The sequence below is a fragment of the Danio aesculapii genome, chromosome 5 (genome assembly GCF_903798145.1).
Source record: "Danio aesculapii chromosome 5, fDanAes4.1, whole genome shotgun sequence".
Lineage (NCBI taxonomy): Eukaryota > Metazoa > Chordata > Actinopteri > Cypriniformes > Danionidae > Danio > Danio aesculapii.
The window spans coordinates 47,312,062-47,326,923 of record NC_079439.1 but is presented as its reverse complement, the minus strand read 5'-3'; the positions used below and the strand labels follow the sequence as shown (position 1 = coordinate 47,326,923).

The 14,862-nt window shown below is 35.7% G+C and overlaps 1 protein-coding gene across 1 annotated transcript; it reads right to left on the bottom strand.

Moving 5' to 3' along the window:
• Nucleotides 1–5,662: 5,662 nt before the first annotated feature.
• Nucleotides 5,663–14,259, bottom strand: LOC130228587 (arrestin domain-containing protein 3-like). Its single transcript, XM_056457019.1, has 7 exons — nucleotides 13,965–14,259; nucleotides 13,833–13,874; nucleotides 13,679–13,739; nucleotides 11,650–11,797; nucleotides 11,427–11,523; nucleotides 9,199–9,455; nucleotides 5,663–7,402 (listed from the first exon to the last, which is right to left on the bottom strand). The coding sequence occupies exons 1-7, from the start codon at nucleotides 14,224–14,226 to the stop codon at nucleotides 6,944–6,946; spliced, it is 1,326 nt and encodes a 441-aa protein (XP_056312994.1). The 5' UTR covers nucleotides 14,227–14,259; the 3' UTR covers nucleotides 5,663–6,943.
• Nucleotides 14,260–14,862: the final 603 nt, after the last annotated feature.

The window sequence follows — 14,862 nt, the reverse complement described above, 5'->3', positions numbered from 1 at the left end:
ATTTAATACAGGCACTGTACATTGGATTTTTATTTTAGTGTTGCCATTAGTTCAGGATTGGGCACATCATGTCTGGGAACATGGTGAAACACTGCATTGGATTTGCAAGTAATAAAAATTGATCAGAAAACTGTGTTGAATATTGCTGGGAAGTCATATGAAAACGAAATGCCAAGTTTAATGTGGAAAAATTACAGAGATTGAACAAAAAAATATTAGGGGGGAACTTCTGAACTTCTGTAATATTAATATATTACATATGTTAACTGATCATTATTTATGACATTTATTTAAGTAACTTAAGAAAGACAGTCGTTAGCATGGTGTAACCATACATTTTCTAAACACTTTTTATGATCTCAGTTTACTTCAGTTTATTATTGTTTTATTGTCTTTATTTCACCCCCAATCCACCAACACACTTCTTCTGAAGTTTCAAAAGTAGGCAATAAAAACAAAAGCAACACAATATTAATAGTTTAACAAAAATACTACATATATATATATATATATATATATATATATATATATATATATATATATATATATATATATATATATATATATATATATATATATATATATATAAAATGAAGGAACAATTCATTGAAAAAAAATATGCAATTAAGGTTTTTTTAATAATCATTAAAAATGGATCAACAGTCATAAATATGGCTTAAATAATCAATTAACACTTTTTATGTATTGTAATGTGCCATCTGAGAGCAAATATACATAACATTAACTCTGTTTAGTATACAGTGTGTAGGTGTGTCTATTTTAAATCATGACTCCTTTTACTTTAACACTCAGGCTGCATTTTGTGTGTCCTTGTGGACTTCCAGAAAGATTTTGAATCCGATGGTTTCTAGTGCTTAAAATGTATCAGGCATGCATGGGCTGCAGGAATAGATCAGCAGTGCAGACTTCCAGCTGGTTCAGTGGTTTGAGAGCTGAAGCTCACTGACTGTTTGGCAGTGGTGGAAGGTTCAAGGAGCAGCTGTTCTGGAACCAGAGCATGCATGAAACAAACTCTCTACAAATGTGATCTAAAAAATTGATCTTAAATGTTTGGCATAGTGAAGGGGATAGAAATAGAGACTGCAGCTCTGCACAAGACATTTGGCCAGCGGAGAAATTAAAATGGTCGTGCCCAACTGAGTCTGGTTTCTCTCAAGGTTTTTTTTTTCTTCACTTTCACCAATTAGTGAAGTTTTTTCCCTCTCCGCTGTTGCCACTGGCTTGCATGGTTCGGGATCTGTAGAGCTGCGCATCGTTGGATTTGCTCTTCAGTGTTTGGACTCTCAGTAGTGATTTTTAAACCACACTGAACTGGGCTAAACTGAACTGAACTTAAACACTAAAAACTGATCTACACTGTTCCAATTTACTATGACCTTTTATGTGAAGCTGCTTTGACACAATCTACATTGTAAAAGTGCTATACAAATAAAGGTGAATTGAATTAAATTGAAAATACAGAATAGAAAACTCAACTAGTCGAAAGCCAAGCAATCCAGTGGTGACAGTGGTAAGGCACAAATTTCACCAACTGACAGAAGCTCAGCTTGTTGTGCATTTGCACAACCTTTTTTCCTCTGGCCAAATGTCTAAAGTGTAGGCACTAGAACAATCAACATCCATCATGGAGAGTAGCAGCAGGTCTGAGTAATATTTGACTCAGTTTTATTAATCTATTCATTAAGAAAAACAACATCCCCATGGAGGTATGTGTACACTACCTGACAAGTCTTTTCGTCGATCCCAGTTGTAAGAGCAACAAATAATAACTTTTAGTGGCAACATGGCAACATCAACAGTCTGAGGGCAAATTCTTCAGCCTCCACATCAAAGTTCCTGAAAGCAAAGAAGGTCAAGGTGCTCCAGGATTGGCCAGCCCAGTCACCAGACATGAACCTTGTTGAGCATGTCTGGGGTAGGATGAAGGAGGAGGCATTGAAGATGAATCCAAAGAATCGTGATGAACTCTGGGAGTCCTGCAAGAACGCTTATTTGCCATTCCAGTCGACTTTATTTATAAGTTATTTGAGTCATTGCAGAGATGTGTGGATGCAGTCCTCCAAGCTCATGGGAGTCATACATAATGATAATTATTTTTCCATTGCACCATGACTTTATATTCTATACTCTACATTATTTATGTTAAGTGACAAGACTTATGTCTAAGCAAAGTCAGACCTTAGTCTGAGTAGTTTATTGTTGAAACATAACACTCAACTAATAAACATAGACATACTTATTTATATTCATCAGAAAATGTACATATCATCCTTTTTCTGGATAAAATACAAGCACGTAACTACTAAGGGGTCAAATCGTATGGAATTATGGGCAATAGCATGCCATGACTTTTCTAAAAATAAATAATTAATAAATAAAAACAGAAAAAATGTACTTGGTATTGTCTTCAGTCTTCTGCTTGATTGTGCTTCTACCAAGAATTTACATGTCGATGCATCTCATAAATCAATGTTATGCTTCAGTTTCTTATTGTCTGCACTTAACTGCCTGCTATTGTTGTTATGCAGTTTCAAAATGCTATTAAATGAACTGACCAAAGGTACATTTAGAAATATTAGTTTGCATTTTCGTTTGTTTGAAGGTTATTTTATCAGTGCTGTGTGTAGTATTTGTGTTTCCCACTTCCCTCTGATATCCACCGCCTACAAGATCAGAGGATACTCTGTGATATTATGGAATTAATGTGCTTTTTGCTAATAAAATAGATGCAATTTCAATGTTGATTTGCTTCAGACATATGAAGACACCCAAGATAATTTCAGAAGAATCTCCACTTGTTTCCCAAACATTTCAGTTTCAGAATGAACCGCCAACTTATCCAGCACATGTTTTCCGCAGTGGATGCCCTTCCAGCCGCAACCCATCTCTGGGAAAAGGTCTTAGTCATATAGCAGATATTTAATTTTTGATACAATACTGTGTAAGCTTTTCTCTCACAATCAAAATGTTATTTTCAATTATATTTAAAATAAAATAAGCTCTGTAAAAATAAAATGTTTGTAAAGGCACCTTTTAGATTTCTTCACATTGCCAAACTGGCAGAACCACAAGGGGTCTCTGAAAAACTTGAATGGTTTTAAGGGGAACCCTTTTATTAAGAATGCCCAGGAACCACTTTAGGTGCTTTGGGACACCATTTCCCAAATTCAGCTCTTTAATATTTGTTTTCTCCTCCCTGTCTAATTTAATTTTCATGCTAGCATGTTTAATTATTAATATAATAGACAAACAGAAAACTAAAACAAGTCTGTCAATCTTTCTCTGTGTGTGTGTTCATAAAATATAATCCATATCTAGAATGAAAGATAATGGCTACTGGAATGAGAATATACAGTATATACAGTTAAAGTCAGAATTATTAGCCCCCCCTGAATGATTCTGTTTAACGGCGAGAAGATGTTTTCAACACATTTCTAAACATAATCATTTTAATTACGCATCTCTAATAACTGATTTATTTTATCTTTGCCATGATGACAGTAAATAATATTTGTCTTGATATTTTTCAAGACATTTCTATAAAGCTTAAAGTGACATTTAAAAGCTTAACTAAGTTAATTAGGTTAACTAGGCAGGTTAGAGTAATAGGGCAAGTTATTGTATAATGATGGTTTGTTCTATAGACTATCGAAAGATATATAGCTTAAAGGGGCTAATGATTTTGACCTTAAAATGGTTTTGAATAAACTAAAAACTGCTTTTATTCATGCGAAATAAAATACATTATATACAACAGTTCTGTCTCGTTCTTGAATCTGATTGGCTGATAGCTGTGCAATGTTCCGCAAATACAGTAACAGCACTTATACAGCTCCTTCACCCTTGAGTATTATTCCCCCCCACATACAGCAACAAGCAGAAGACACTCTACAGTTTGACAAACATTGCAGCTGTCGAACAACATAATGTACTTTTGAGGCTTTTTTAGTCAAGAAGGTAGTGTTTAGATTGCAACTATGTTTATCTATAAGGATAGTGCCTATTTTAAATATTTATAATTTCAGAGATTCAGTGCATCGGCCACCATTACCTTGTCCGAGCAAAACATAGAAAGTGACGGTTGACGTTCCGCCACAAGATGGCGACAAAGACCGCTTAATAAGTTCTTAGAGGGAGAAAAACGCAGCATTAGATAGATTGATGAAATTTCATGCCATTCAGCCTTATAATCTTAAAACGTGAGCAAATCCCCTGTTTTGACATGACTTAGATATTACGCTAGAGAGTCATTCAAATACTAAATCTAAAATAACGTTTGTGAAGTAGCAATGGTTTCTGCTGTTCTGACGTCAGCTGCAGATGTTAATGAATGGCGGAAAGGGGTTTTTGAGACTCTCCGTGTTTGATTTTCTTTTTTATACACACAATTATGCAATATGGCTGTATTTCAGCACTGGTGGGGGGCAGAAAGGCACTTGAGCCAATGCACGCCTCCCACCAGTGCCGATATACAGCCATATTGCACTGCTACAAGCGTGATATTGCTCATATATCTATAAGTGTCTTTGTTGCATAATGCGGTAAATGCAGACACAACCTTGCACATTATCTTATGCTGTTTGTTTACACAGAGGAAGAACGTGTGTTGTATTGTTCATACTTGTGCTTACAATGAATGCTGTAACCTGTTATAAAAGGTGTAAATGAATAAATCAAATAATTAGTTCCATTTTCTTGCACAAAAAGTATTTTCAGGAGTACAATGAATAATCGAGAGCAATGTGTTAATTTTGCTGAATTGCATTTTCTGAACTGACAAGAACCACAGTTTCAAATTAAAGTCTTCTTTACTGTTTTACTGAAGAAAAAGTTAAATACATATTTCATATACATGTAGCATATCCTCCAGCATGCAACAAGCAAGTTAGAACACACTTGGACTCAATGAGCATGCATCTTGCAGAAAAAAAAAAAAAACCTTTCATCAGTTCAGCATTGATTTTCTCATCTCAAACAAGCTTAAAGATTTATATTGTAAAACAAAATGGCAGACTTGTGGAAAACAGCAGACGTCTTTAGCCTTTGCATGTCACATCATCTGTAAACTGGGACAGCTAAACCCAAATATTCTGGTGAGCACGTACTATACAGTGTGGGAGTAGCAGAAGTTGAAAGTTAGCTAATGATCATATTGGTTAAACTTTTGATACATTTAATTGAAAAGCATTATAGTGTTTTCATTATGTTTACGTTTTATACGAGCATAAAAAATTGAAAATATGTTTATATAGATAGTACTGGCTTCACGAAACACATTCGTCCACACTGAAGAACAGGTAAAACACAACCAAAGCAATGGTCCTCTTCAAGACTTTACCTTTTTTTGTTTGTTTGTTTTATAACTGCTAGAGAACCATTGTAGTGTGTAAGACTATTTCAATTTAAACAACATCTGTGTATATTTATCCAATAATGAGCTACACAGACTTCGATTTTCCTCTTTCACAAGACTGATCCTATAATATTTGTGAGTAAAATCAATTTCATTTTACTTATACATGAATACATAAACACATTATTCTGGCAACATGCAGTATAGAGTCACAGAACTCAATTTTTGGATTGTTCAACCAAAAATGACAACTTACTCACGATTTACTCACCAGCAAGAGGAATTTCAAATCCTTACAATTTCCTTTCTTCTGTTAAACACCCAAGATGATATTTTCAAGCAAGGCAGAAAACTTTAACCACTGACTTCCATTGTAGGAAAAACAAATACTATTTAGAGTCTATAGTTACAGATATATTCAATTTATCTTCTTTTGTGTGGTTAACAGGTTTTGAAATAAGTGAAGGGTGAGTAAATTTTCATTTTGCGGTGTACTATCCCTTTAAAAACACTTACATTTTATAACAATTTATGCAAACTTTCACAGTAAGGTTTCACATATCGTTCCCTTCAACTATATACAGCAAAGAACACAACTGAAGAATAGTACTGCATTCACTTCAAAACAAATACAGCTGTATTTAAATGCTGTATGGGATGCAGAATGTAGCGCCACACAGATGGTTTAGCATACAAAAATAAATAATACAGGATCTATGTTTATTTATTTCACTCGCTTCGAATATTATCACTCGATTGAATGGGTATTATCAGTGGTTTTCAGCTGATAGATATGGGCCAGTAGGGGCCAATCAGCGCCTACTGGTAGGCTCAGAATGCTTTTATCATCCATTCACATGGTTAATCAGCAACACTAATAGAGAAGACTCCAGATCAGGATCTGTTTTTACATTACTGTGACAGTTGGGTTTAGGGTTGGGATAGGGGTAGACGTTAATAAAATATAATTAATGGGGAATTTATTTCATGATATAAATAATTATCGTTAACTTCCAGCCACAGCCGTATGTGATCTATAGATGATTAACCATGTGGATGAATAATAACAGCCTTCTGAGCCTACTAGTAGACGCAGAGGGCCCCTACTAGCACATATCTATCAGCTGATAACCACTGATAACACCCACCCAATCGAGTGAAAACATTCATATTGGCTGATTTATTTACTCATTAAGCGTCAACTACTAACCTACAAAAAAATAGTACAGGTCATTGTTGATATGATACAGTAAGGCTTATTTTCGTTCAGGGACCAATTCACACTTTAGTTGTTTATTAGAATGCATATTACTAGCACATTAGCTGTTTATTAGCAATTTACTGATTCCTGCATGACTACATTTGAGATCCTGTAATTCTACCCTATGCATAAATTTATTAACAACCAAATTATAAACCAGCACCAAATCAGATGTTCAGCAAATAAGTCAGTCATAATTAATGGTTCATTAAAAGTGAGAAATGGTTCCCAAACTACAGTGCAACCAAAGCTTTAATAAACATCACAACAATAAAAGAAGCCTAGAAAGTGACTCCAAAATGATTTTGTCAAGATTTTTCTGGCTGATCTGGCAGCTGTGGATAAAGCTTAAACTCCTGATATGGAGGTGGAGCTGATGTGCTTGACTGATGTGTAACTGAAGGACCAAACTGGCCCGGAGCTCCACTGTAATAAGAGGAAGCGAACTGACCTGGAGGTCCAGGGTAAGCAGGAGCCCCAAACTGACCCAGGGGAGGTCCAGGGTAACCAGGAGGTGGAAACTGACCAACAGGAGGTCCAGGGTAATCAGGGGCACCGAGCTGACCAGGTGGTCCAGCCATATTTTGTGGTTTGACTGATGGAGCTGTAGGAGGCAGGTTAGGGCCTGCACTGCCTGACTGTGACTGATTCCAAATTCCAAAGTCACTATTTGTAGCACCATTTGCACCTGATACAGGCTGAAGAGGAAGAACCACTATTGGGAGTTTGATCTCTGGATCTGAAGCATATTTCACATCCAGGTAAACCTAGACACAAATGATGAACCAATTATTTGCCTGAGACTGCACATAACATAAACATATCTCTGTTTGAGCCTTGTTTTAAATGACTGTAAACAAATCAAGATCCAGCTTTAAATGGGAGTTTGATTACACGGTTCACATCACTGCAACAAGCAACTGTCTTTAGGTGTGTTCGATTTGAACCACAGCTGCAGACGACAGTCAATGAGATGAGGGGAGTACAGTCCAGTGGCGGAGATCAAAACAGAGCCGACAAGTCAGACACTTTGGGCTCCCACAATTTGCTGCAGTTATGGCTGACCACATGGTGTAATCAACAACCAACATATTTTATATTAACCCTCCTATCATGTTCACCTCCTGACCCTTACTTTAGTGTTCCCGGTCAAAATTGACCGCTCTCTTTAACTGATGTTAAATTGCTCAAAAAGCATTTTTTACCACCAAATATTTATTCAACATTCTTTAGCTGTGAACAATGTCTCAAACTAGTGTTAACATGAATTTACAGAATTTGACATAAAATAACTTCAGTGAAAATACAAATAGGTACTGAAAATGTATTAAAATATGAACATGTAATGTCATGGATGTAATCACGGTGGAGGATTGGCACATAAGCATGGGAAAGAAATGTGTACCCACAAAGGTTTGTTCAGTCTGAAATGTGTGTGTGAGTAAGTGAATTGGAGTGGTGTGTATGGGGGTGTTTTCTGGAATATAGTCTGGATACCCATTTATTTCCTATGACGGTCACTTTTGACCGGGAACACAACAGGTGTAACACAGTTGGTTAAAACCCTTAAAATTCAACGAAAAAGGTGATCATCACTTTTATATGTTCAAGTGCATGGTGTGGAGGATATCATAAGGCCTTGAGGGAATTAGATGAAAAACACAATATTTTTGAGTGTTTTAAGTTGTAAATCGGTCAAATTTGACCATAACATGACAGGAAGTTTAAATAGACTGGTGTTTGAGTTATTCATTGTTTAAAAATATATAATCTAAATAGGTCATGCAGCTGAACACATCTGTGTGAAAAATGTACAAAATGAACAACAGATGAACAATAAACAAATTAACTAACAGTGATGAAGTAAAATAAACCCGAAACACCCATGATCATTTTTATGTGGTGAAATATCTGTGGCGTCACGGCTTTGATGAAACTTTGATGCCCCAAGTGACAGTGATGTGGCAAATAGACAACATTTTTAACTGTGATAAACCACAAGTTAAATTTTGATCAGTCTAAACGGTATTGCATGAAGCCACTCACTCACATTTGGCTTTGTTACTGATTTATCAGGGGTCGCCACGGCAGAATGAAGTACCAATTACTCTGGTATTGTTTTAACACATTTTTATCTGTTTTTAATCATTTAATTTTTATTTTCTTATATAAAGCACTTTGAATTGCTATTATGTATGAAATGTGCTATATACTGTAAATAAACTTGCCTTCCCCTGCATTGCCTTGGCATCTCTGGCATATGTTTCATGCAGCAGATGCTCTTCCAGCAACAACTCCGAACTCAGAGTACACTAACTCCAGTGCTGGAAAACACCCATAAACTCTCCTATTCACGCACACACACATACACTACAGCCAATTTTGTTTACACAGTTCACCTATACCACATGTCTTTGGACTGTGGGAGCAACAGCACCCGGAGGAAACCCACGCGAACACAGAAATGAACAAGTGACATTCTTGCTGTGACATGACAGTGCTAACCACTGAGCCACCATGCATGTAGTTGTATGCACCTTTTGCTTTAGATGCTGTAACTCACCCTAAGTCTGTACTCAACCTTGAGGATCCTACAGTTTAGGATTGAGGCTGTAAGGCTGGGAGGAATGGACAGCACTGTGGTGACGGTTTTCTTTGAGTTTGGCTCAACAGATTCCCCCACCTCTTTAAGAAGGTCATGTGTGTGAACTTTTCTCTTTCCTTTGGCAAAGAAACTGTATTTTTCATACAGGCAGTACTTAGGCTTGATTATTCGGGAAGAGCCATTTTGAATTTCGGCCAAAACTTTTAAGCCCTCTCCTGCAGAAAGAAACACAATTAGGTCATTAGATCATTACTTATATACAAATACATAAAATATCACTGGAAACAATGTTTCTGACTGCCATTTTGACAAAATTGTCATTCAGCTATTTAGAATTATGTACAGTAAGATATAAAAATCAAGACTGGATGTGATTCTAGATTAGCATCTGTGTTAATGGAACATCATTCATGTGAGAAAAATCACATGTACATAAGTATTCACAGCCTTTGCAGTGAAGCTCTGAATGGAGCTCAGCTGCATTCTGTTACCACTGCTCATTCTTGAGATGTTTCAGCAGCTTAATTGGAGTTCACCTGTAGTAAATTCAATTGATTGGACATGATTTGAAAAGGCATACACCTGTCTATATAAGGTCCCAGGGTTGACAGTGCATGTCAAAGCACAAACTAAGCATGAAGACAAAGGAATTGTCTGTAGACCTCTGAGACAGGATTGTCTCATAGCACAAGGCTGGGGAAGGTTACAGAAAAATTTCTGCTGCTCTGAAAGTTCCAATGAGCACAGTGGCCTCCATCATTCATAAATGAAAGATGTTTGGAACCACCAGAACATTTCCTAGAGCTGGGCGGCCATCTAAGCAGAGTGATCGGGGGAGAAGAGCCTTAGTCAGGGAGGTGATCAATAACCCGATGGTCACTCTGTCTCAGCTCCAGCGTTCTTCTGTGGAGAGAGGAGAACCTTACAGAAGGACAACCATCTGTGCAGCAATCCACCAATCAGGCCTGTATGGTAGAGTGGCCAGACGGAAGCCACTCCCCACCTGAAATTTGCCAAAAGGCATCTAAAGGACTCTCAGTCCATAAAAAACAAAATTCTCTGGTCTGATGAGACTAAAATTGAACTCTTTGGAGTAAATGCCAAGCAATACGTTTTGAGAAAACCAGGCACTGCTCATCACCAGGCTAATACCCATCCCTACAGTGAAGCACGGTGGTGGCAGCATCATGCTGTGGAGATGTTTTTCAGCAGCAGGAACTGGAAGACTAGTCAGGATAGAGAGAAAGATGAATGCAGCAATGTACAGAGACATCCTGAATGAAAACCTGCTTCAGAGTGCTATTGACCTCAGACTGGGGTGACGGTTTATCTTCCAGCAGGACGATGACCCAAAGCACATCGCCCAAATATCATGGCTTCACAACAACTTGGTGAATGTCCTTGAGTGGCCCAGCCAGAGCCCAGACTTAAATCCTATTGAACATCTCTAGAGAGATCTGAAAATTGGTGTACATCGTCGCTTCCTATCGCACCTGATAGAGCTTGAGAGGTACTGCAAAGAGGAATGGGCAACAATTCCCAAAGACAGGTGTGCCGAGCTTGTGGCATCATATTCAAAAAGACTTGAGGATGTAATTTCTGCCAAAGCTGCATGAACAAAGTAAGCCTAAACTTGAGATAGATTACAAACTTATCCCTTAAAACTGATTGGAATGTTCAACATCCAAGTGCAGGATCAAAATAAATGCCCTACTTGGTGAAATCAAACAAACATATGGATATGAATACATGTAATTCAATCTCTGTAAACGATGTTTATTTATATCCATGAGTCTATGCTGGCCTACTTAAACAGAGAAGTAAAAACAGGTATAACCAGTTGTGTAAATGGTGTGTGGGCTGGTGGTGAGAGGGGGCTACTGGTTGATTTCAAGCCTGAAATGTGTTGCTTCATTGTCAATTATTAAAATGGTAGAAGCACATCACCTCAAAAGTCTACATTAAACATCTTAATCTTTTCTACACAAGACTGCGGACAGAGTAAACATTCAGCTTAAATTTGTTTTATGTCTACAGTTTCACATGCATTTTTAAACATCAGTTTTATATATGCAGAAACAGACTGCCTTGAAATGCCTGGGTGAAAAGTGTCCATATCTACTTTGTATTTATTGACAAAGAACATAAACATTATATAGATGTTATAATAAGGAATATAATTTTACCAAGATAGTATGCCATTTTCTCAGTGCTTATGTTCATGGAGACATTCCCAGAGTTGAAGAACTTCATTTGTTTATCTATGGTTCCATACTGAGGAGCCTAAACAAGTATAAACACAATACTTCTTAGTTCATCAACTGATGCTCAATAAGACAGAGAGGAATATTTGGTATACTGTAGATGTAGATTAAAAACACACCAGATGGCATTAAATCTTAGTCTTACCATTAGTTCAGGATTGGAAACATCAGCGCCTGGAACATAGTTAAACTCTGCTTTAGCTTTGCTAGACACACGCATTGATCGGCATAGTTTTGTCTCCAAAGTGTAGAGAACTTTTCCAACTGAACCTTTGAGGGATGATGGGAAGTGCCTGTAAATTGAACAGCATGAAAATCTCATTGATTGAAATCTTAAAGAATTAATAGGCCTATATAAATATAAAACAATAATTATAAATAAATACAGGCTAATATAATAAAAATAAGTAAAAAGACCTTTTAATTATGAAGTTATGTTTACCTACAATGTGCAAAGAAAGACCATTAGTACTTTTCACTACTAAACAAGTTATTTATTTTTTTTTGTCATCTAAATATTTGCACAACACAACACTGCTTTCTTTTCAATCTACTTATTTATTTCCTTTGCCGGTAACACTTTACAGTAGGGCTGCATAATATTGGAAAAACTGACATAGCGATATTTAGTTTTTCTGCGATATATATGAATATAATTTTTTAATATGACTAATAACTCTTTTTGGAAAGAGTTCATAATTCTATATTGATTGTGATCATTTTTTACCTGCGTAAATTGTAATAAACATATTACAAGCATAAATTAATAAAAACAAAGATACCAATTAAATAAACAGTGCATTATGGTTTTCTGGAGAGTCTAACAGTATTAAGGCACAGAAATTAAAAGATCAATTGTAAAATAACACTAAAACCTTCATAAAACTATTCAACAACATCCATTCTTGTCTCAGGACAAATTTGAAAAACTTTTGTGATCCACTTAAAATGTTGATTACTATAGTCTTCATTGTAGAAATAATTAAATGCAATTAATCTTTGTTAAAGCTACACATTTTATCATGTCTAGTGCTTAAATTGTATAAATTCGCTTGAAATCTTGCATAGTCACATCACATGCAGGCCTAAATAAATCTGTGTTTTCTAGTTAATTGCAATTCCAACTCAATACAGATCCTGCGATGTGACTATTGCAGATTTGCACATTCCAATTCTGATGCTGAAACAATATACAGTATTGTGCAGCCCAACTTTACAGCAACAGTAAATGAATAATGATTTATTCATATCTTATTAATATTTATTCATATGAGTTAAGGCATGCGCTAATCAAGAACAAACTTAACTACAGCATGTTTGTTACTCTATTAATTATCACATTAATGTATTAAGCCTAACACAATGTAAGCCAAATGTAACCAACATGAAATGTTAATGTATTCTTATGTCATCACTTTACTTGAAGGGGCACATTATTATTAAGACATTTTTACTACTCATAAACTCCTGTGTTTAACCTGTTTATTTTAATGTGGTCAGAACATTTTTCTATGGATTTTCTATGTAAACACACTAGACAGGCGTGCAGAACTGTAATGTTTAAACACAAAAGTTTGAATAGTTAAGAATGTGTTAATGATATTGTGCCGCTCCAAGTAAAGTGATGACGTAAAGGTACATTAACAGATCCTGAGTTCATGTAAGTTACATGTAACTAAAAATAAAGTGATAATTAATGCATTAATTAACAAACATGGGTAACACTTTAGGTCACCATTCATACCAATAACTACTGGTTTATTACCTGCCTGTTACTAACATATTAACAGTTCGTTAATAGTTATAAAGTATGATCTTTCTGCATCCCTAATCCAACTCAAAACCTAAAGCCAATTTACCTTACTAACTATTAATAAGCAGCTAATTAGTAGCTTATTAAGTTAGTAGTGTTAGTAAGTGGTTTGTTAATACCATGAATTGTGACTTGAAATAGTCCAAACATGTTCTAACAGAATTAAGGTAGCCATTATTCACACATGAAATCATGTGACTCATCTGATGATGTATTTATAGTTAGTTCAAGATTAGTGCATGCCTTAACTCATCACTAGTTCATAATAATATTAAAACGTTTATTATACATATTAGTATATCATTATTCATGTACTGTCATTGTGAGGTGTTACCACTTTGCCTTTTTAAAAAATACTTACTGTAAGGGCAACTGAAAGGTGAAAGGGTAAAGATGACGACCTGGTGCCACGACCGAAGAGTCTAACAAGTAAAAAAAAAAAATAAAGAAAATAAGCACATTTTCTGTTCATAGTTTTAAGTTATTTTTACAATAATAACAATAAAAACACTTACAAGGCTGTCCCGAGGGATCCTTCAGCATCTCATGGTCATTACCTAACACATCAAGTACATCACATGCAAAATGCTGGTTAAATCGACTTGGCTTCAAATGTCAAAAGCTAAAACAGTAGAACAGACACCTACCATTCTTTGTGTCAGTCCGAACGAAAAACCTCTCCACCGAATAAAACTTCTCTTTATCCGAATAAACAACTGTGGTTTTACCGTAATGCTCTGACCAGCAAACATTTGCTTTCCCTTTAATTTTCACACTCAGCGACTGCATTTGAGTGTCTTTCACCACATCCAGAATGACTTGTCCAGATATAAAATCCCCGCTGGTGAAAGTATTGTTCTGATTGATAGGATTGTAAATGACAGAAATGTTTTTCACAGTGAGCGACATCGTGCCTCCTGAAGCCAGTTTATCAGTTTCTGACGTCTACCTGACCTAAATGGAATGCTTTATACTGCTCACGTGCGCACACACCCACAGGAAACAATCCGTATGCAAATCACTTTCAGTTGTGGGTGTGGCGTAGTTATATTTTTTTATGTAACAGCAGACGCAGTCATTGTAAATTAAATGTGTCGAGTTATTTGAAATAGGGGTATGAAAATGTGTCTCTTTTCTTTAGTTTTATATATTGTGTTTGTTGGAAACTTCTCAATTTAACTTTATTTTACAGTGACTTTTTTGATAAATTTGTTTTACTCCAAAAGAAGTTGTATTTGCAATACCTAAAATACCTTGTATTTGTATTTGCAATACCTAAAGAACATCATTTTTATGAGCAGAAGAGATTCTTTAGAGAAAATATATGTTAAAGACAGCTTTTTCTTTTTAAAAGTCATACAGCTTTTTTAAAGTCATACAGCTAGATTTAAATTAAAAATGAACAAATTTAGCCCTATATTTATACATTGGAAAATAGCTTGGTGTGCTTGTAATATATATTGTTTAATTAATATCAATATAATTAATATTTGTTCCTGCGATTATTGTTCAATAAAAAAGAGTCTATCATCCATCTGTTTTGTG

Excerpts from the sequence above, each read along its gene's own strand:
- LOC130228587 (XM_056457019.1), bottom strand. The coding sequence starts at position 14,226 with ATGTCGCTCACTGTGAAAAACATTTCTGTCATTTACAATCCTATCAAT. Across the intron at positions 11,798-13,678 it reads ACCTTTCAGTTGCCCTTACA|GCACTTCCCATCATCCCTCA; the intron begins GTAAGTATTTTT and ends TTCAATTTACAG. Across the intron at positions 7,403-9,198 it reads AGGTTGAGTACAGACTTAGG|GTTTACCTGGATGTGAAATA; the intron begins GTGAGTTACAGC and ends ATTTGTGTCTAG.